This window comes from Ochotona princeps, chromosome 8 (genome assembly GCF_030435755.1).
Source record: "Ochotona princeps isolate mOchPri1 chromosome 8, mOchPri1.hap1, whole genome shotgun sequence".
Taxonomy (NCBI): Eukaryota; Metazoa; Chordata; class Mammalia; order Lagomorpha; family Ochotonidae; genus Ochotona; species Ochotona princeps.
In genome coordinates, this window is record NC_080839.1 from 65,422,669 (window position 1) to 65,443,765 (window position 21,097).

At 52.6% G+C, this 21,097-nt stretch overlaps 2 protein-coding genes across 3 annotated transcripts in view; one reads left to right on the forward strand and one right to left on the reverse strand.

The window, feature by feature from the left end:
- The window catches only part of ADCY3 (adenylate cyclase 3), a 75,893-nt gene extending 72,174 nt beyond the window's left edge, over nt 1-3,719 (forward strand). Inside the window, exons 17-22 of the mRNA XM_058668196.1 lie at nt 292-450; nt 647-793; nt 1,154-1,273; nt 1,978-2,101; nt 2,527-2,651; nt 2,923-3,719. Of these exons, the coding sequence (XP_058524179.1) occupies nt 292-450; nt 647-793; nt 1,154-1,273; nt 1,978-2,101; nt 2,527-2,651; nt 2,923-3,105 (858 nt within the window). The 3' untranslated portion in view covers nt 3,106-3,719. The remainder of the gene's footprint in view (nt 1-291; nt 451-646; nt 794-1,153; nt 1,274-1,977; nt 2,102-2,526; nt 2,652-2,922) is intronic.
- A 275-nt stretch (nt 3,720-3,994) lies between these two features.
- CENPO (centromere protein O) lies at nt 3,995-20,990 on the reverse strand. 2 transcript variants are annotated; one of them, XM_058668197.1, is made up of 7 exons: nt 20,865-20,990; nt 20,604-20,717; nt 13,345-13,514; nt 7,074-7,191; nt 6,217-6,476; nt 4,917-5,088; nt 3,995-4,316 (listed from the first exon to the last, which is right to left on the reverse strand). In XM_058668197.1, the coding sequence occupies exons 2-7, from the start codon at nt 20,650-20,652 to the stop codon at nt 4,183-4,185; spliced, it is 903 nt and encodes a 300-aa protein (XP_058524180.1). In that variant the 5' UTR covers nt 20,653-20,717; nt 20,865-20,990; the 3' UTR covers nt 3,995-4,182. The 2 variants fall into 2 exon arrangements, with proteins under 2 accessions (XP_058524180.1, XP_058524181.1); XM_058668198.1 differs by lacking the exon at nt 13,345-13,514.
- Nucleotides 20,991-21,097: the final 107 nt, after the last annotated feature.

Consider the following 21,097-nt stretch of genomic DNA (forward strand, 5'->3'; position numbering starts at 1 on the left):
ATGTTGACCCAGGCGCCCCCTAGCGGTACAGAGGGGAAAGTGCAGCCTCCACAAGGCACTTCTTGGCCAAGCCTGCTCTGTGGGGTTGGGAGGTTCCCACTGCTGCACTGCCCCCTCAGACCTGCAGCCACAGGGTCCGGGGTGGCTCCCACAGGCCTCTTGGGTCTTTGCTGTGAACAGAGGCAGAGTCCCATGCAGCTCTCTGAACCTGTCTTCCTGAAGGGAAGCTCTCCATCTGGTTCTCCGATGGCCAGTTCCCAGCACACACTAGGCCTCTTCCTGTGCCTGCAGGTGGAAAAGCTAGCGCGGACCCTGTTCCTGTGGAAGATGGAAGTCCATGACCAGAAGGAACGTGTGAATGAGATGCGGCGCTGGAACGAGGCCTTGGTCACCAACATGCTGCCCGAGCACGTGGCACGCCACTTCCTGGGGTCCAAGAAGAGGGATGAGGTGAGGGTGTCCCAAGGCAGGCACAGACTCGACCTGATGGGTAGCTGTCCTGGGGCTCTCCTGCCAGGCTTTTGTAAGGGGCGGCAGCGTGGGTCCCAGCCACCCAGGGCTTCCTCCTCCGCTGGAGAAGCTGCTCTGAGCAGGACCAGGCTGCCTTCAGCCAGCTGGTCCTCATGCTGCAGCCCTGCTGTGGCAGGAGCTGTACAGCCAGTCATATGACGAGATCGGGGTCATGTTCGCCTCCCTGCCCAACTTCGCCGACTTTTACACCGAGGAGAGCATCAACAACGGAGGCATTGAGTGCTTGCGCTTCCTCAACGAGATCATCTCCGACTTTGACTCCGTGAGTACCCGCCTCAGACCACAGCCTGGGCACCGAGTCAGAGAGCTGCGGTTACTCCAGACTGGAGCCACCTGTTGCTGCAGGGGCGGGGAGGGGAGGGGACGTCACCCGAGTTCCCAGGGTTAACTGATCAACCAACACTCTCAAACTGCATTTATTGGGTAACTTGTTTTGGATATGGGCCCAATCACCTCAAGGAGGTGCTGGCAAGTTCATCTCCAGGTTCGCAGGGCAGACTGGCAGGGGGATGAATAAGGCAGCATCTTGTGACGTTCTGGAGGGGGCCCCGTGGCAGGCACAGCTTTCCTGGGTTGATTCTGTTGCTCTGTGGCAGTTCCTTTTCCTCAATTCTGTCCTCAGCTCTTGGACAATCCCAAATTTCGGGTCATCACCAAGATCAAAACCATTGGCAGCACCTATATGGCGGCTTCAGGAGTCACGCCAGATGTCAACACCAATGGCTTCACCAGCTCCAATAAGGTGGGTCACCCCTCAGTGGTTTCCGGGGAGCCAGCCTACAGGAACTGGCAGGTCACAAGTACTGGGGTGCGGAGGGGTCGTCAGCACCCACAGGCTGGACACAGGAGTGAGTGCAAGGAGACAGCCCTCAGAAGCCCCTTACTGTTCTCTAGCCTGGGCCTTGGGTGGCGTGTGTGCACTGAGGCCTCACGGCTCGGGGGGTGGCGGGGGCAGCAGCCGTGCGTGCAGCTACATCATGGGGAAGTCGTTCTGGTAGACAGGCGCTGTGCTACAGCTGTGCAGCCAGCTCTTTAGCTCCCAGGATGGGAGAGGAGCTGCAGGGGCCCCGGCCTGTTCACAGCACACCCCCTGTGGTCATGAGGAGAGCTTCCAACAACTCATGAACAATACACTTTGACAAAACTATGACTAGATTTTAAAAAACTTGTGCACTGAAACGTTTTACCTCTACGTCCACTGTTCATGAGCTGCTAGAAGTGTCTGATCGCATCATGAGCCCATGGATGAGGTTACTGCAGACGCGCCGAGGGCAGCCGGCAGAATGGGAGGCTCAGGCCCACACACGGCAGCCAGCAGCACTGCCTCTCATCGCCTCAGCCCGCTGCTGCCCGGGGTGGGTGGCCAGGCAGCGTTGATGGCATGGCACAGGACTTGACCATGGGCCTGGGCAGCGCCCAACACTTGCACTGCTTCCTTGAGCCTAGGAAGAAAAGTCAGACAAGGAGCGCTGGCAGCACCTGGCTGACCTGGCTGACTTTGCGCTCGCCATGAAGGATACGCTGACGAACATCAACAATCAGTCCTTCAACAACTTCATGCTGCGCATAGGTAAGGCTGAAGGCTCGGTGTGGGGACACAAGGAGACTCGCGGCTGTTGAGTGGGAAGGGCAGGAGCTGGAGGGCCTGAAGCACTGCCAGCCCAGTCCCCTCAAGGTGACCAAACAGCACGGCCACACCCACCCCATCAGGGCGGCCTGCCTCCCTGAGGCCAGCGGTGGGGTGTTTGGCTGTTGACCTTGCCAAGGGTTTTTGGGAACCTTGGTCAGAGCCGCCCTATGGGATGTGCTGGCAAGGGGACAGAAACTGCCGTACCAGGTGTTGGGGAAACTGATCACCAGCCCCTAACACATTAGCCTATGTTACACAGGCTCTTGGTGATGGGGGTCAGGTGACAGTCTACCAGAGTTGGGGGACTGTAAGAGGGCAGCTGTGAGACCTGGTGTGTGGCTGTCATCTTCCTGCCTCCACTCCAGGCATGAACAAAGGAGGAGTCCTGGCTGGGGTCATCGGAGCCCGGAAGCCTCACTACGACATCTGGGGCAACACGGTCAATGTGGCCAGCAGGATGGAGTCCACAGGGGTTATGGGCAACATTCAGGTATGGACTGGGCCGTGCACAAGGCAGCCATGCCAGAACTCTGCTTGTGGCTCGAATGAGCCCCTGGCAGGTCAGCTTCCAGCTGTCTGACCTGGTACTGCTGGGAATGGGCAAGGGGACAGAAGGGCAGGAAGTGTTGCTCTGTGGCCCCCACCACCCATGCCTCTGGGAGAGCAGAGGCTCCAGGTAAACCTGTCCTGGGGGACAGACAGGTCTAGTGTGGATCGGGGCAGTTGGGTTCCAAGGTCTCAACCCCTGCTCTGTCCCACAGGTGGTGGAAGAGACGCAAGCCATCCTGCGAGAGTATGGCTTCCGCTTTGTGAGGAGGGGCCCCATCTTTGTGAAGGGCAAGGGGGAGCTGCTGACCTTCTTCCTGAAGGGGCGGGACAAGCCAGCGGCCTACCCCAATGGCTCCTCGGTGACACTGCCCCACCAGGTGGTAGACAACCCCTGAACAGCCGCAGGCCGACCAGTCCAGAAGGGAGGGGAGGAGCTGTGCTCGGGCCGCGAGGCAGCCTGGGACCGACAGCTGCCGAGCCACAGCGTGCCCACTCCATAGACTCTAGGTTGAACTCTCTCCAGCCTTCATCTGTTTGTGGCCGCGTGGTCTCCGAGTGTGCCTGTGGCTGCCCCAGCGTGGGGGGTCAGAGGCGTGTAGTCCCGGGGCCAAGCCCGCCACCCTCCGAGAGGGCTCACCTGGAGATGCGAGGCAGGCTGGGGGGCCTCGTCCTGATGTTCCTGATAATCTTGAAAGGCTCTTCTGGAGCCCTGTCACCTGAGTCACGACTTAGTCACGAGCGCAGAAAGTGCAATATTTCCTTTCACCTGGTCGGGGAGGGGTAATTTCTGAAAGAAAAAAATCTATGAACAGATCTTCTACATTTATATTTTTAACCTTCTGTTAACACACTTTCTGATATTGCCTTGCCTTTTGATTGAGCTCTTGCTACAGTCGCCTTTGCTACTGCTTTAAGAGAACTTACAGGTATTGATAAATAACAAGACTGTTTTATTAAAAGCTTTATTCCACTTGAACATGAGCACTGTGGAAGTCTGTCAGTTCTGCCCTCTGTCCCCACCCCGTCCCTCTGCATACATCCCCACAGCCCTGGGCAGAGGGCCACAGGGTGCCACAGCCTGGAGGCCACGGTGACAGGGAGGGAGACCGGGGCTGAGCTCACGCTCTTCCCCGCACTCCTGAAGCGCCACAGGGAACAGCACACTACCCACTTTGTGTTCTCAGATCACTCTTACAGTCTCAGCAAAGGGAGGCGAGATTACTTCACTCACATGAAAGCAGGAAATGCTCTTCAGTCTAACAGGCTGCCTTCACTGGCCCCACAAGCCTTTCTGGCTGAGCTCAGTACTGTGAATACCAAGTGATGGGCAGCGAGGGGCAACTGCACACATGCTCCTGGATGGGCCCCACCACCCCGAAGAAGACGTGGTCTCTTCTCATCAGCTGAGCTTTGCCTGGGACGCTGTCGTCCTCACTCACTTCCTCCCACGGGCTCCCAACAGAAGCAGCATTTCAGGAGGTGAGGCTCAGGTCTAGCTTCTCTCCTCTTGCAAAGGAAGCAAAAACCTTGTGGAGGGGCTTCATGGAGAAGAGCGTCCTGTGGGCTGCTCGCCGTCGTTCCCAGGAGATGGGTAAGCCTTCTGCCCCTGGAAGGGAAGGTCCCGCTACTGAGCATGCGGGGCCCACACCCACCCCGCCTCTGCTTGGGATCGGTGCACCCGGCTTTCCTTTCTAGTTCAGGGCTGACTGGGGCTGCCCTTCAGTGGGCCGGGGTAATTCTTTGAGATGAGAACTTAGACTCTTTCCAGAGAGCTCTAAATACCTAGGGTGTGAAACTTGGGGCAGCTTGAATGTTTGCCTCCCAATAGCTGTTTCCCCCTTACCATTTCCCAGGTACAAGTTTAACAGAAGCAGGCTGGTAAAGTCCACCAGCCCTGCCATCCCCACGTGGAGCGATCTGGAGAGCCAAGTACACTCACATTTGCCCAGTCCCTCTAGCTGTGCAGGACAGTGAGCGTGGGCTCCACGCACTGCCCATGGCTCAGCAACGGGCCTGTGCGAGCCGACAATGCCCTGGACACTGGCACGGAGGGGGAGAAACGGGCAACACTCACTGTCCATGTACCTCGCTTCTGAGGACACACAAGTGCATCCCCAGGACAATGTGTCTCCTGGGGGCCCCCATGACCCTCTGCCTCAGGTGAGCTGAATAAACCAGAGTGGACTAACTTCTCCCCTCCCCTTACCTAGACATGCAATGGTGACATCAGTGGGGAGCGTGCCTGTGAGGTCCCTGTACAGCAACCTAGCGGAAAAGGGGACACACTGAGCCCCCGAGTCCACTTTGTAAGTAAATGACAGCACACTGCACAGCGAGTTTCTCTGCAGGGGCCCGGTGAGAAGGGCTGCAAAGCCATCCTAGGGAAGGAACAGCAGAGTATGTGTCGGTTATGGCTCCCGCCATGCTGCCACCTGCCCACCCAAGCAGCGCCCGTTACAACTCAGCAAACTTGGTGACTTCCTGAAGGGTTCTTCATGGCCCCGAGTTGGGGGCTGTCTAGAAGGGCCACAGGAAGTGGCCGGGAGTGGCACTGACGTGCCTGCATGTGGCTGGGGTGCATCACGTCTACACTGACACATAACTGACAGCTGGGGGCGTCCACATGCAGGTGAAGGTGCAAGCTACTCAAAGTCACGTGTCGTTTTCTGTATATACTTCACCCAACCATAGCTCATTTGCAGCCCCAAGAAGGTTGGCCTTGGTTTAGTGCAGGGGTGGGGAACATCTGGCCCTGTGGGCCTTACATGGCTTACAAAATTACCTGCTCTGGTCTGCCAAGACAACCACAGGCAGGACTTACAATTCACTAAATCCGCAGCAGGCTAACTTTTCAGCTAATAATTCTGCCCACAAATGAGGTGACCAATATTCTAATGGCCTGTGGCCGAAGGCTCCTCACCCCTGCTCTGGGGGAAGAGGACAGCGTTCTGGTGGTGAGGAACCCTGAATCTCAGGCCCCACAAAGCGTGCACGCCACTGCCCTGTCACAGGTGTTCGAGTGCCCAAGTTTCAATGGGGTGAAAAGAGGAGGCAGACATACACAAGAAACAAGTGTCAGGTAGCACTCAGACTTCCCTCTGGTTCAGCTAGGAAACATTTCAGAAACAAAAGGAGGGCCCAGCGTGGTAGCCTAGTGGCTAAAGTCCTCACCTTGTACGCACTGGGATCCCATATGGGCGCCAGTTCTAATCCCAATGGCCCTGATTCCCATCCAGCTCCTGCTTGTGGCCTGGGAAAGCAGTTGAGGACAACCCAGGTCCTTGGGACCCTGCACCCACATGGGAGACCCAGAAGAAGCTCCTGGCTTTGGATTGGCACAGCTCCGGCCATTGCAGCCACTTAGGGAGTGAACTAGTGGACACAAGATCTTCCTGTCTCTCCTCTCTGTATATCTGACTCTCCAATAAAAATAAATAAATCTTAAAAAAAACAAATGAGGCCTCTTTCGGGACCATAACATGTAATCAGCAGCCGCAAGCAGCTACCTGCAGCCGATCAGCCTGGTACTTCCTCCCAGCGTAGGCGTTCAGGTGTTGGCAGAGAGCAAAGAGGAAGTGCTGGATGTCGGTCTGCAGGTGTTGAGCAGCCATCTTTTCCAGGGGAATGAAGGCTGGCACCGAGTGGTGACGGATGCGCAGTGGCTTCTGCAGGACAAGGTCCACGAAGTAGGAATCCAGCAGATGATCCTCGAACGCCGTGTCGATGTGCACGCAGACTCCACGGCTCGTCAGCTGTCCGCTGAGCCCTGTGGCCAGGGAGAGGACACCGCTCAGCAGACTCTGGGCCGTGCCAGCACCCCACTGCTCCAGACAGCCCATCAGTGCCCGTGGGTCTGGGTGTGGTTCAATGACATCCCTAGGTTCTTCCTCTCCGCTTGGCTCACACAAGAAAGGTGGGAAAGAAAACACCAGCTCAATGATGGGAAATTCCCAGTTTCACCTGAGCTTCTGTCAAAGAACTGATGACTGTCTCAGTTCTTGCCCCAGTCCTTGGCACAGCTCAGGGAGGACTCTTCCACTTCTGTGAAATACACCTGAAGGGCTCCAGCTTGTGGAGCATCAGCTTAAACTAGGAAGGAATGAAAGCTTGGGTACAGGGACTACCACACAAAGTGCCAAAGCGAATGGTCCCGGCTAGCTGCCACCCTGTCTTGACCATGTCCCTCCATGAGGTCAGTGTGCCGCAGGAAGAGGCTGAACTCGGGGTCAGGTGCGTGCACCCACAGCCAGCATGCCGGTGTGAGGCAGATCCCCATGTGAGCCCAGGGCTGGCGCTGACATCAGGCCATCTGACTCGCTGGGTGACAGCAGGCTGGGCTAGCCCAGGTCAGAAACGCCAGTACCTGTGAAGCGATATGCCTGCAGAATGGCTTTTGCATTTTCCCATCTTCTTTCCAAGACCTCCTGCTCACTCATCCCCACTGTCTGGTCAGGTTCTAGGCTGGCCGTGGCTGCTTGGACCTGCAAGACATGTCGTGAATTCAAGTAGTTGTGACGTAGGGACATCCCAGAGCACCTGCCCTCCCTGATGGGGCGGGAGCTGGGTGCAGTGGTTCCCATTATGTAAACGGCACCGGGTGAGCCCGGCAGGGGCCAGCTAGTGCTGAGTCATAGCAAGTATGCATCAGTGCTGCCAACTGCTGGCTGAACACTGAGGAACTGGGTAGCAGTGGAGAGGCCTACGCGAGGAGGAAGAGGGTGTGAGTACAGGATGCTGCCGAGTCAGGTCTGGGTCAGACTGTAGGTCCCCAGAGCCGGGACAAGGCTGACCTTCCTCCGAGAAGAGATATGTAAGCTGGCAAGACACTCTTACAAGAAGCGAGCGAGCAAGCATCCAGGCAAGGCTTTGGGGGCACCAGTGGACAGCACTGCTGGGTCAAAAGATACACGCTCTGAAGCTGACCCCTTGGAGCACTGGCTGCTTTGTCATACACGCACCACAGGGAAAGCAGTCTCACCATCTGGGAGCCAACCCTGGAGACCAGGTTACCACAGCAGCCTTCGTGAGAGCCAGGATCCCACAGGAAGGGGAGCCCAGTGTTCTGCATGTGGTCTGCCCACCAGCAGGCTCCACAGTTCTGGACCCACTTGCATGTGCCCGGTCCGAGCATCCCAACAGAAAGCAGCTTCTGGGAGCTGGTGCTGTGGCACAGCACATGAAGCCACTGCCTGTAATGCCGACATTCTGGATCAGAGCAACACTTCCACATCTTGGCTGTTCTGACCCACCTCCCGGCTAACCTGCCTGGGAAGACAGAGGAACAGGACGTGAGCACCTGGGCTCCTGCCACCCCTGGCAGACAGGAGGGCAGCCTGGCTTAAGCCTGGCCCAGGCCTGGCCACTGTTGGCATTGGGGGGTTGAGCCAGAAGATGGAAAATCTATCTCTCCCTCTAATTCTGCCTTTCAAATTCATAACATAGCTCACACACACACACACACACACACACACACAAAGACTGAATCTGCCAAAGGCTAAGAAATTCTGGCAGAACCAAATGTAGAGCTCAGGACCGTGGGAGGAGTGGGGGACTGAACAAACCTGTCCCCAGCACACGGAGGGCCCCGACCAGGCTACACCCCCAGGAGTGGGGATAGATGGGAAACTGGCCACCTCAGCCGGGTCAAGGTCAGATGCCCATGTACTCTGCTGGCAGGGACAGGTGGGAATTTCTGCAGCAAGATATCGTAACTCCTATTTTCATGCCCACAACTTGTCACTGGATCAGAAAAGGGGAACAGATGACCAAATAACCAAGGGGGAAAAGCTGGATTCCGGGATCTGAAACAGGTTAAATGGGAGAGAAACACCCCAAAGATCAGGAATCTACAAAAAGGAGTCAGATGGGCCCGGCGGCATGGCCTAGCGGCTAAAGTCCTCGCCTTGAATGCCCCGGGATCCCATATGGGCGCCGGTTCTAATCCCGGCAGCTCCACTTCCCATCCAGCTCCCTGCTTGTGGCCTGGGAGAGCAGTCGAGGACGGCCCAAAGCCTTGGGACCCTGCACCTGCGCGGGAGACCTGGAGGAGGTTCCTGGCTCCTGGCTTCAGATCGGCGCGCACCGGCCGTTGCGGCTCACTTGGGGAGTGAATCATTGGACGGAGGATCTTCCTCTCTGTCTCTCCTCCTCTCTGTATATCTGACTGTGTGATAAAAATAAATAAATAAATCTTTAAAAAAAAAAGGGAGTCAGATGGAAATCCCAGTACTCAAAAGTGCGGCAACTAAAATTAGAGATGAACAGGCTTAACAGCAAGAACAGACAGTGGAGCACAGAGCATGGAGGCTACAAAACTAACTCACAGAAACTCACTCACTCACACTCTCCACACACTCACGCCCCGTCCATGGACCAGTGGAATGGGGTAGGTGCTACTTGCGGAAAAACTGAACAAAACTTGTAATACAAGAGAAACATCAAATAATCAAGAAGCTCCATAAACACCAAGGCCAGATAAAGAAAACTATGTCCAGCTACGTTATAATAGAAGTGTTCAAAACTAAAGACAATCTTAAGTCTGAGAAAAAGACTTACTATATTCAAATAATGAGACCACCACATGACCAACAATACCAACTGCTGACACCTGCCAGAAACTACCAACCTAGAAGAGACGAAATATTAGGAATAAAAACAGGGCCAGAGCTGCGGCAGAGCCAGTCGGGGTGCTTGCAATGCTGCCATGCCCCATCACAGCACAGGATCCAGTCCTGGCTACTTGGTTCCGGAGCCAGCTGCCCACTAGTGCACAAGGGGAAGCAGCAGAGAGGCCACGTGCTTGCCTGACCCCCATCACTCACATGGAGACCTGGAGGGAGTTTTTAGTTCCTGGCTAGCTTCAGCCTGGTCTAGCCCAACTGTTAACAGCCATTTAAGGAGCTAACTAGCGGGTAGAAATTCTGTCTCTCGGGCTTGGCATTGTAGCCAAGCATCTAAAGTCCTTCCCTTGCATGCACTGGGATGCCACATGGGCACCAGTTCATGTCCTGGCAGCCCCGCTTGTGGCCAGGGAAAGCAGTCAAGGACGCCCAAAACCTTGGGTCCCTGCACTCACGTGGGACACCAGGAAGAGGCTCCAGACTTTGGATCGGCTCAGCTTCGACTGTTGCTGCCACTTGGGAATGAACTATGGATGGAAGATCTTACTCTGTATAATTGACTTTCCAGTAAAAATAAATGTTTAAATTGTCTCTCCCTGTCACTATGCCTTTCAAATAAATCTTAAATTTTCAATCTGTAACTATACCTGACAAAAACATCCTTATAAATGAAAAAAAAAATGAAATAACAATGTAGCCAAACAATTCACAGTTTAAAGAATACTGACTGTACAAAATAAATAGGACAACTGGTTAACAAGACAGTGAGCCTAATATCAAGCCACACATTCTAAATTCATAGCCCATTTACTTACTCTAATTAAGAGTCAAAGATGGGTGGCTCGTTTCAGCTTGGCGCCAGAGGCTGGGATTCCAGGACGTGGCCATGCTGTTTAGTTCCTCTCAGGCTCCCCTGGAGGACCGCCCAGGTCCAACACATCTGTCACCCAGACTGCCACGGATCTATCACAAAGCTCAACCCAACCCTCACCAGGGAATCTTTTTGGATGTCCACTAAAGGACATTCTCAGGATCCAGCTTCTCATTCCTGTGCCCCAAAAAGCAAAAAAATTGACAAAGGACCTTGTCCTTACACCAAGCTCCCTTCTCCTGCACCAGCGGACCCACGTTGTGGCCTGCAGGAGAGGGGCCAGGACACTGGTCTCTTCTCTGCATGGAGAGAAAGGCTGGTAACACTGAGATGCCACTCAACAGACACTTCCAGATTCCCAGAGAACACTGCAAAGTCAGTCTTAAGGGAGCTCAGGGGAGCGAGAAGTGAGCCATGTGGATGCAGGGGCAGTACTGGCATGGCTGGCAAAGAGACGGCGGGCACAGGAGGAGATCCTGGCCCAGGCAGGTTAGGTACGGGCCGCCTTCTTCTGCCACACTTGCTGGCAAAGTTCTGTAGTACACAGAGGAAGTCCTCCTGTACTGCTAGACTGGTGTTCCAGTGGCTTTTTATTTTTTTTTTAAGATTTACTTTTTATTGGAAAGGCAGACATACAAGAAGAGGAGAGACAGAAAGATCTTCCGCCCACTGGTTCACTCTCCAAGAGGTCACAACAGCTGGAGCTAAGCCAATCCTAGCAGGAGCCAGGAGCCTCTTCAGATCTCCCATGTGGGTGTAGGCTCTCTAGGCCTTCAGCCATTCTCTATTTTTTTTTTTTTAGTTTTATCTTTTAATTTAATTTAATTTAATTTTTTTTATTATTAATTCTTTTGCATTATGTGACATTTTCATAGGCTCTGGGGTTCCCCCCGCCCCTCCCCATGCCCCTCCCCCACGGTGGACCCCCCCACCCCGTTGCAGCATTACAGTTCAAATTCAGTCAAGATTCTTCTCTTGTAAACAGATGCTAAGCACATAGTCCAGCTGCATATTGTCCAGATGGAATGTACAGCTTCTTGGGGAGACTATTTAGCTGCGATCAACAGCCATTCTCTATTGCTTTCCCAGGCCACAAGCAGGGAGCCGGATGGGAAGTGGAGCAGCAGGGACATGCCATGGTGTCCATGTGTGATCCCAGGAGTGCAAAGCGAGGACTTGAGCTGCTATACTAGCACGCCAGGCCCTCCAGTGGTTTTGATAACCTGAGTCCCGTGACATCTTTTTGAAGTGCAATGTAATCTGTGTGACTGGAACTTCTTTTTAAAAATTGAGTATTTGGGGTAGAGGCTAATAAATTAGGGTAAATATTTCGATTTCCTGGTTTTCACGTTTGAATTGCAGTAAAGGAAATTTTGATGTGCTGTTTGGATTTTCAGAAGCCCAAAAATAGAGGAACTTAAAAAGAACTGTCCAATTTGAAGGAAGCTCTATTAGGGTGAGTGACGCGGTGCAGCACATCCAGCGGCCACTTGGGCCCACTGCGTCCTGTGTCCGAGTGCTTGTGGGAGTTCTGCTTCTTCCACTTCCCGTCCAGCTTCCTGCTAATGTTCCTGGGAAGCAGATGATGGTCCAAGTGTTTGAATTCCTGCCTCCCATGTAGGAGACTGGACCAAATTCTTGGCTTCAGCCTGTTTTGGTGCAACCAATTGGGGGGCTGACCCAGTAGTTTGAAATTCTGTCACTATTCCTTTCAAAATAAACCAACCAACCTTAAAAAAACAAACTTCTGGGAGCCAGCATTGTGATGCAGTGATAGTTATACTGCCACTCCATACCAAGGTGCCAAGCTGAGTTCCAGTCCAGCTCCTTGCTACTACACAGGACAGCCCAAGTACCTGGACCCTGGCCACCCACATGGGCACCCCAGATGGAGTTCCTGGCTCCTGCCTGCAGCCTGGCCCCGCACTGACTGTGGTAGGCATTTTGGGGTGAACTAGAAGAAGGAAAATCTCTCCTCCCTTGCCCCCATGCCTTTCAAATAAATAAATCTTAAACAAATAAAAACACTGGCTGTCTTTACTAAAATGAATGTGTACAACCTATGACTCAGCATTTCTACCAGGCATACCCATACTCGAAAACTTATTTTTACACTAAAAGAACAAGAATGCTCACAGAAGCTTTATCCATAGCTGAACCCAAAGGAAACAAGCCACATAATCTGCATTAGAAGCAACAAGAGGGGCAAATTCATGAATATTCACACACACAATTAGGTACCACAATAAGAATGACTGCTACACGCACCAGGATGGATGAACCTGACACAACATTTAGTTGAAGAAGTCAGGCGCAAAAAATAGCATACTTTCTACACATACAGAGCTCAAAAACAGGGAGAAACCAGTGTCTGGGGACAGAAATGAGAACTGTATTACCTTGGGAGAAGTGATGAGCAGGGTGGCCGAGAGGAGACTTCTGGGGCACTGGGACGTTTGTATTCTAGGTCTCCACCTGTGCGGAAGGGGCCTGGCTGTGCTGGCTCACAGTGGGAGTTACTGCAACTGGTGGCGTGTGAAAAATTCACCAGCTCTATGCACTTTACATGCACTGTAACAAAAGGAAGGAAGGAGGCCGGCCTGCACTCTGGGAGATGGGCAGTGAGGTGGTGATGACCAAGTGGCCCCTCACCACACAGGAGGTGATGGGAAGGCACAAATGCCAGCCGACAGACACTAGCAGACGACGCTAATACCTGGGATCCAAACCACGAGGTAAATACTAACGTGGGGAGTGCAGCCCTGGGCAAAGCAAGGAAGAAGGAAACTGACAGGTCGGCCAGCTGGCCCCTTGCCACAGAGAAAACTGAACCCAGAGAAGCTTTGAGTTCCTTGAGAGGTTCTGAGTCTGGGGGACAGGAAGATGCCCGAGCCACACTGGGACTGCAGGCACCTGCCTGGACATGGCAAGCTGAATTTATCAGGCAGAACTGGCCTGGCCCATCAGCAGTGCCAATGCTGCCAACAGGATGAGCAGACACTTTGCAGGCCCGATCACGTGCAGCACAAGGACTGTCATCAACCCCACGTGCTCATGAGGACACTGTACACTCAGAGCACACCCACCCCAGACCGCGCTCCCCTTCCCACCTGGGGAAGGCTGGCCCCAGCCCTGCCACTCACCAGGGCCTGCCGCCGTGTCACCTCAGCCTTCAGCTCATCGCGTAGCTGCCTCAGTTTCTGGATCTTGGTTCTGAGAGCATTTGCCTCTGCCTGAGCCCTCTGCAGCTTACCCGACTTCTCATGGGACAGGCTTGCTTGCATCTCAAGTCTTTCCAGGTAAGAAAGAACACCTGAGGGAAGTGCAAGGAGGCTTTGACAGGAGGCCAAGGGCCTCGAACCCCAGTAGCAGGCATCTCAGGGATGGGCAGGGCAGTCACCATTCTAAAGAGGGAAGGGTGAGGGTAAAGAGGGAGAGATTGGAACTGGGTTGTTCTTAGCCACTTCTGGATCTCCCACTGGGTGCTGGGACCCAAGGATTTTGGCCACGTTCCCTGCTTTCCCAGACATACTAGCAGGGAGCTGGATCAGAAGTGGAGCAGCTGGGACTTGAACAGGCACCCACGTGAGATGTTGGCGCTATGGGTGTCAGCTTTATGCACTATGCTGCAAGACCAACCCCTGACAGTTCTTCCAGAACTTTTAGGCCAACGGGATTACTGATATCCATAACTTATAAATCAAGCCAACAAATAAAATCCCAGATCTGTAATCTCTCAGAATGAATAGTGATGTAGAAGTCTAAACTGCCCTCTCCCCCATTCTATGAAAGAACTCTTGGATCAAGATGGGTGTCCACACTGTTCCAGTTCCCCTCACCTCCCACCTGCTTAACGTGTGATTCCACAGATCACCGACTTCCAGAAATACTCTGCCCCTGATTCCCATCACACCAGCCTCTGCAGCTACTTCAGGGCCAGCACTACAGCAACAAACCAGACAGCTTTGTGATGGCCACATTCCAGCCTCCTGAACTGCGTCCTGCTCGCTGGCTCATCCTCTTCTCTTCAACCATTTACAACATCTCCTCTCACCTGAGGAAATCTCTGACACGCACAGCCTTGAAGCCCCTCCATAAGCAAGCAGCCTGTGTGACTCTCTTGAGTTTTGGTTTAGGAGATTGGATTCTCCTGATTTACCTGCTTTCTCCCTATATCTACCACGAAATTCTAGAGGAATCAGACCTTCAACACGTCATGACGAAATCCATCATCTCTCCCTTCCAAACCCCTCAACGACTGGGCCCCATCACTCACCAGTGGTGTAAGTTGTCTTCCATCCTTACCACCACTGTTACCAAATCTGACTCAATACACTTCCTTGGTATCCCCAAACACCCACTTCTCCCCACCTGCACAGTGGAGTGGATAATCCACTGATTGGCATAGTTCATATCATAGAATCTCCCTTTGTCCAGTATTTCGCTGCCAACATATAGCTGAGGTGGTTGATTGACCTGTTCTATCTTCCGTCTTTTCTTGGTTAAGGTTCTGAGTCCGCCATTTCGATTGAGGTGTTCCCAGATCAGATTCCTATACGTACTAGAAAGTACAGAGCCCGCAACAGTCCATCACCCCGATCAGCAGGTGGTTGCAACTGCTGGGTTGGTTCTGTTTTCAGCCCCGACTTCCACTGGAACCAATGGGTGTTGCAGTCCATCCTGGCTCTGCCCATCATATACTTGGCCCTCACATAAACCAGTGGGAGCTGCAGCCCAGTCAGAGCGACCCACAACAACCCCCACCAGGCCCGCCCCTACCCTGGTTTGCCAGTATGTGTAGCAGACTAGTCCAGTCTGTCCCACATCCCATTCGGTTCTCGTCAATGTTGAAGGGTATTGAAGCTTAGTTCCATCTAACCAGCTCAACTATCCAACCCTCACAGATGTTGTTGAGTGCTTCTCTGTCTAGCCACCCCAGCCCCTGTCCTAGTTATTTTGTGCCCTCCCATGGGAGTGATAACTCAAGAGGGAGGAGCCCATTATTTCCCTCCCAAGTCTCTCTCACTCCTGGATTATGCACTCTCCAGATGGTTCTGTGGTTAGGCTTGACAATATTAGCCCCTAGTGCCAGCTTCTGCTACTGGTAAGCCCCAACAGCTCTCACCCACTCTAATTTTGTTTGCACCAGTAGGAATAGTCCGCCCATCCTGGCTCTTCCCTGATCTGGTCCACATTAGGCGAACAGGTGCTGTAGCCCTGCCTAGTTGGTCTGCCCCATTCCTGGCTCACGCTCTCCAGTGGGAGTATTTGTCCAGCAGGGGACCTCCCCCTTATTCCCCTGTCGGCTCTGCCCCTCCCTTCCTGATTCTCACGTGCGCTGGTTGGGTGCTGTGGTCACATCTGGCATAGGCAGCCTCACCTTGGCATTCTGTGTTGTGTACTGATTTTTTTGTGACCGAACCTGGCTCGACCCACACTCTGCTCCGGCGTTCGGATTTGCCAGTGGAGGATGCGAACTGATTCGGCCTGGTCCGCCCCCGACCCATGCCAAATGTATGCCAGTGGGACACTTTCCATAACCTCTTCTGGGCTGTTTCCTTCCATGCTTCTTGCGCTTATTTTTAGGGTCTGTGTCCTGTCGGAGGAGTTGCTCAGGCTCCTCCATCAGAACCCCTCCTGGTGCCAGGTTTCACACATACCAGTGGGTCCATGGGCCCATGCTGATGCTGTTAAGGAGAGTTAGGCCATGCTGGACACAAGCGTAGACTTGAAGAAGTCTTTATTTTCTAGGCTTGGCGACAGCAGCTCCTGCTACACTGCTACACTTCAGGAGCTGCTGCGCCGAGCGGTGAAAGTCAGGGGTTTTTAAGCTCTCATCCTCCATCAGATAGACAGCCATGCAGTACAAAGTTTCAGGCAGGGAGTTACCAGAGCCCAAAGTTTTCCTATAGTTAACTAACCTAACATAGCACAACAGGAGGCAGGAGGGACCAGGTATCTGGAGTAATTTCCGTGCTGTTAGTTGTTGTGAATGGTGTGGAAGGAAGGAGGGGCAGGGTGCACTTTTCCCGCCTTCAATTACCTTGAATGGTGCAAGACGAGGTAGGAAGGGCTGGGAGTGGCTGTGCCCTGTCAACTAACCTGACAAGCGGTGTGCGCCACCAATGGCGGTGCCCAATGCACCTGAAAAAGCAACAGGGGGAAGGTCAAGTCCTGAGCCCCTGCACCCATGTGAAAAACTTGGAGACATCAGGCTCCTGGCTTCAGATTGGTCCAGCTTTGGCTGTTGTGGCCAATAGGAAATGAACAGGCATGTGGACAGATCTCTCTCTCAAATTAAAAAGACATTTATATATATATATATATATATATATATATATATATATATATATATATATAAAGATATTTATTTGAATGGCATATTGCAGGGATATGAGGACAGACAGATCTTCCATCTGCAGGTCATTGCTCAACTGGTAGCAGGGACCAGGCTGTTCCTGTCTGAAGCCAGGGGACACAAGTTTGTCTGGATTTCCCCATGTGGGTGGCAGGGGCCCAAACACCCACTTCATCCTTGCTGCTTGCCATACACACAAGCAGGGAGCTGGACTGCAAGTGGTGAAGCCAGGGCTAGACTCAGTGCCCATGTGGGATGCTTGACCTGTCATGCCAGAGGGCTGGCCCCCATAAACCCCTACAGACATTCAACTCCCCACCCCCCCAACCCATTCCACACCCACCCTCAGGCAGGAATTAGCTTATTGTGTGTCCTGTGAGTGGGCCATTTGGCGGGGGGTCTACAAATATTTTTCCAATCAGCTGTGGAAAGTTTAAAATTTTTATTAGTTTCAAAAGTCTCTAGTAAGCGCATATGACTTCACACTGGATCTTGCTTCACTGTTCTTACTCTGCCCTTTTTCTGCATTTGTTATGTTAGGAGCTTCTTCTGTAGAGAGTTCTTATGAAACTATAAACTTTTCTTCTTAGTAAACAACACACTGGCTCTTTTTGTCTTTCAAGGCAGAGAAGTGTAAATGTGTTTTTATCTGACTTATTCCGGGGGTAATTATATGGGGCCAGTTCTTGTTGCATACTTTTGAATGTATTAACACATGAATTAGCTTGTCCTCTAATAAAAGAATTGGATTAGTTGAGTCATTCCATCTTTCATTTTTTTTATTTATTAGCTAAAAACAAGCTTTACATTAAAGTTGCAGGTTAAATTAACAAAAGTTGCTAAAAACCTCAACTTGAACAGATATAATTTATCAAACCTTAAAAGATGTTCTGAGAAAATGAATTGTCATGACCAGAAAAGCGACAGTCTTGTGTAAAACACAGCTGCCTAAAGAATGCAATTAACTCTATTAGTTTGGTTAAGTGTCCAAAATAGCATCATAAACGCTGAGGATCTTCATCGCAGACCTTTTGTTCTCTGAGTTGACTTTCAGAGTCCTTGCTCACTGGCTGAGTAAAGGGGACTGTGGTGCTGATGTTAAGCTGGGGATTCCCTACACTGTTCCAGGAGAGGGTGGACTGTGAGCAGTGTGATGGGCTGTCTGGCTGGCTACGTGGGAGCACCTAAGAGTTGGCTGCTGGCCTTGGGTGGCTTCTCTCTGGTCGTGGCTGTGCACCTGGTGTTTGCCCACTTCTTCACCTCACAGCAAAGTGTGGGAATCCTGCCTTCTGCACCAATAGGGTCTCTGTGGTAACAGAATGGCAGCCTTTGCCAACCTTGGGGCCAGTGAGATTGGGCCTGGCCTTCCCAAGTGCTGCCTGAGTCCTCAGTGCTGCCGCTGAGGTGATTGGGCTGTTGTGGAGAAGCCCTGCATAGTGGGCAGCACCAAGAACGGCCCTACTCAGCCATGTATCTGCCGCCCTGCCCTGCAGCTCCACCGGGGCCTGCAACATTGGCAGCCTGCACACCGTCCAGATCTCCACCACATCAAACTCCACGGTGCAGGTAATTGCTGGGATTGTAGCTCTTAATAGTGGTCTAATGAACAAAAATGTCTTTTTTGATGTTATGTCAGCTGATGAAGCCATATCTGGTCTTTACATTGAACCATATCACAGTTCCCAGAATCTTGGAGGTGATCAACTTCTGTTAGGGTTCGGTTTTGCCAATTCCCCAGAAATGCCTCACTGGTAATGCAAAAGCAAGCAGAGTTTTATTGTTCCAGCATGCTGGGGTCAGACCGTTCTTGGGGCATGCAGGCCAGCCAAGCAGAGGTCGGACCCCGAACCAGAGAAATGCCAGTGATTCTATAGGCTCTTTCGGCCGTTACACGCATCATAGCCTGCGCAAATCTAAACACAGCAATCAGCTTAAAGAGTAACACACTTCAAACACATCATCTAATCAGCTTAAAGAGTAACATACTTCAAACACACATCTTTATGGGCTCCACGTATCAGTAGCTCAGTGGTCTCTTATTTTCCCACTGTATATCGAAAGCTACCAAATCTCAAGTTCTATGTGTTTCTATTCATCTTGTGTCTTAATATTTGGCACAATGTATGACAGACAGTAACTGCTCTGTAAATGAATAAGGTCCGATGCTACTGGGCACAAAGGTCCTTTACCATCCATGTACAGAAAACTATTACTGGGCCTGGCGCCGTGATCTAGCGGCTAAAAAAGTCCTCACCCTGAACGCGCCGGGATCCCACATAGGCGCCAGTTATCTAATCCCAGTAGCTCCACTTCCCATCCAGCTCCCTGCCTGTGGCCTGGGAAAGCAGTTGAGGATGGCCCAAAGCCTCGGTACCCTGTACTCGCATGGGAGACCTTGGAGGCGGTTCCTGGCTCCTGGCTCCTGGCTCCTGGCTGTTGCGGTCACTTGAGGAGTGAATCATCGGACGGAAGATCTTCCTCTCTGTCTCTCCTCCTCTCTGTATATCTGACTTTGCAATAAAAATAAATCTCAAAAAAAAAGAAAAAGAAAGAAAAAGAAAACTAGTACTGCAAAACACACACTTCTGGGGAAAATAGCGAAAGTTTCAGCAAGTCATTCCTTATCAGCATGGACTAACTTGCAAATTGCATCCAATAATTTGCAGAGAATTACTATGGGGCATGGACTATGCTATTTACATTGTGCTGACATTACACACACACCCCCTTGTCCACAGCTTACCAAAACAACTGTCTCCCTAGCAGCTGATATGGAAGGGGCACCGAGCAGCTTAGGTTATTACGGGAGACACTGAGTCAGGATCTTGGCGCTCATAGATAAAAGTTCCCCCACTTTAAGTAAAACGATGAAAGCAAAGGCTGTTAAGTGACGCTCTCAAAGATGAGTTCCACACTCCTCCCACAAACACCTATCAGAGTTCCGAAACACACAAGAGCTGCAAACGCTGTCAGCTTTGTGTCACATTGCTGTCTGACAGAAGGACAGGACGGTCTGCCCTTGTAGGTGACAACTGCATCTCTGCCAGGCAATTCTGTCCCCCAAAAGGTCAAACCCCTCCTGGTTGCCACGAAAACCCTGTGCTTCTTTCAAATGAGTTTGGAATGCTCACTTCTGACTTGCCAAGCTCCCAGTCATAGGACTAAACAGGCACCAGCTGTTCAGTGTCAGATGAGCAAGCATCTGCGGGATCACCCTTTGACCCTACTCTTGACCATCGCCACCTTGCATTTCCAAAGAAACAATGAGGCCCAGAGAATGGAGTTACTCCTGACCACCACGTGCCACCTACACAAGTATCTACAGTAATTTGTAAAGTAACAACCGACCTGACCCAATACTCAACATCTCAGTGTTAATCATCGGAATAAGATTACCTCTGTTTATATGACACCAAATTCACTCTCACAACAGGCTTTTCAAACTGTCACACTGTTTTTATCTATACTGAGTTTTATCCACGTTTTCCCAAATTGCTGGTGTGTAACCCTTCAGATGGGCTTGCAACAAGGGCTGGGTTTTAGTGGCAGGGGACTGTGAAGGCACACAACGACAGGAAGTGTTGACAAATATTGTTGAGCAGCACTCGTGGACAGAAATTCAGACGCAAACCCTTTTCCAAGCGGCCAACCCTCATCAACCCCACAACCAAGTCCTCCTAGCCCCGGAGCACGCAGACTTATAGACCCATGAAACAGCCCCCCAACCCCCACGCTGAGCGGGGCACCCACAACAGCGCCGGGCGGGAAGCCCACAGCGGCCCTCGCTGGGCAGTAATGAAGGCATACAGGTGCAAAGCATCGGGAAAAAGAGGCGACGGACTTCTCCCGCCTGCAACCCGGGAGCCAACACAGACGCGGCGCACAGGTGCAAAAGGCGCGAGGGCCCGGAGACACCTTCAGGTGTCCTGGCTTGGCACCAGCTGCCCCTTGGGTAGTCCTCGTTAGTTCCTGCCACCGGGGGAATGGGGCGGGGGGAGGGGAACAGGGGTTCCTCACGGCGGATAACACTTTCCTTCCCTTTACCTCCTCCTCCACGTTCGCCATCCGGACCCGCAGCGCTCGCCGGCTCCATCACCGAGTCCCAAAGCCTTCCCAAGGAAGCTGTGCAGGCCAGCGGCAACGGGAACCCCGACGGCCCTGCCGGAGGAGGGAACATCTGCTAAGTCCCACCTTCTCCCAAGCAGCTAGACCCCAGGGCACTCAGGCCCGGGTCCCCGCCGGGTGACCCTGCCCCTGCCCTCCATCCCCACACCTCCGAGTCAGGAAGGCCGTGTCCACGCCCACCTCCTCAGCCCGCTGCGCTCCCGAGGACACGGCAGCTTTACTCCGCTGTCCTGCACGCCAAAGAAGTTCTAGAAGGCCATTCCGTCCTCCACGTCGGATGGTCTCGTCGGTCACTACTCTGAGAGCCTCTTCCTTCTGCTCACCCGAGGCGGACGCAAGTTCCCGCCGTCTCGGCCTTCAAAACTAACCTCGCCGCTCCCGACGTGCTTTGCGCTCCAGCCGTACAAAAACAT

Bases quoted from the DNA above. Each gene is read 5' to 3' on its own strand.
- CENPO (XM_058668197.1), bottom strand. From the start codon at position 20,652: ATGGAGCCGGCGAGCGCTGCGGGTCCGGATGGCGAACGTGGAGGAGGA. The intron at 13,515-20,603 runs GTAAAGGGAAGG...CACTTCCCTCAG, and splicing joins TGGCGAACGTGGAGGAGGAG to GTGTTCTTTCTTACCTGGAA. The intron at 7,192-13,344 runs GTGAGTGGCAGG...CATGTCTTGCAG, and splicing joins TGACACGGCGGCAGGCCCTG to GTCCAAGCAGCCACGGCCAG.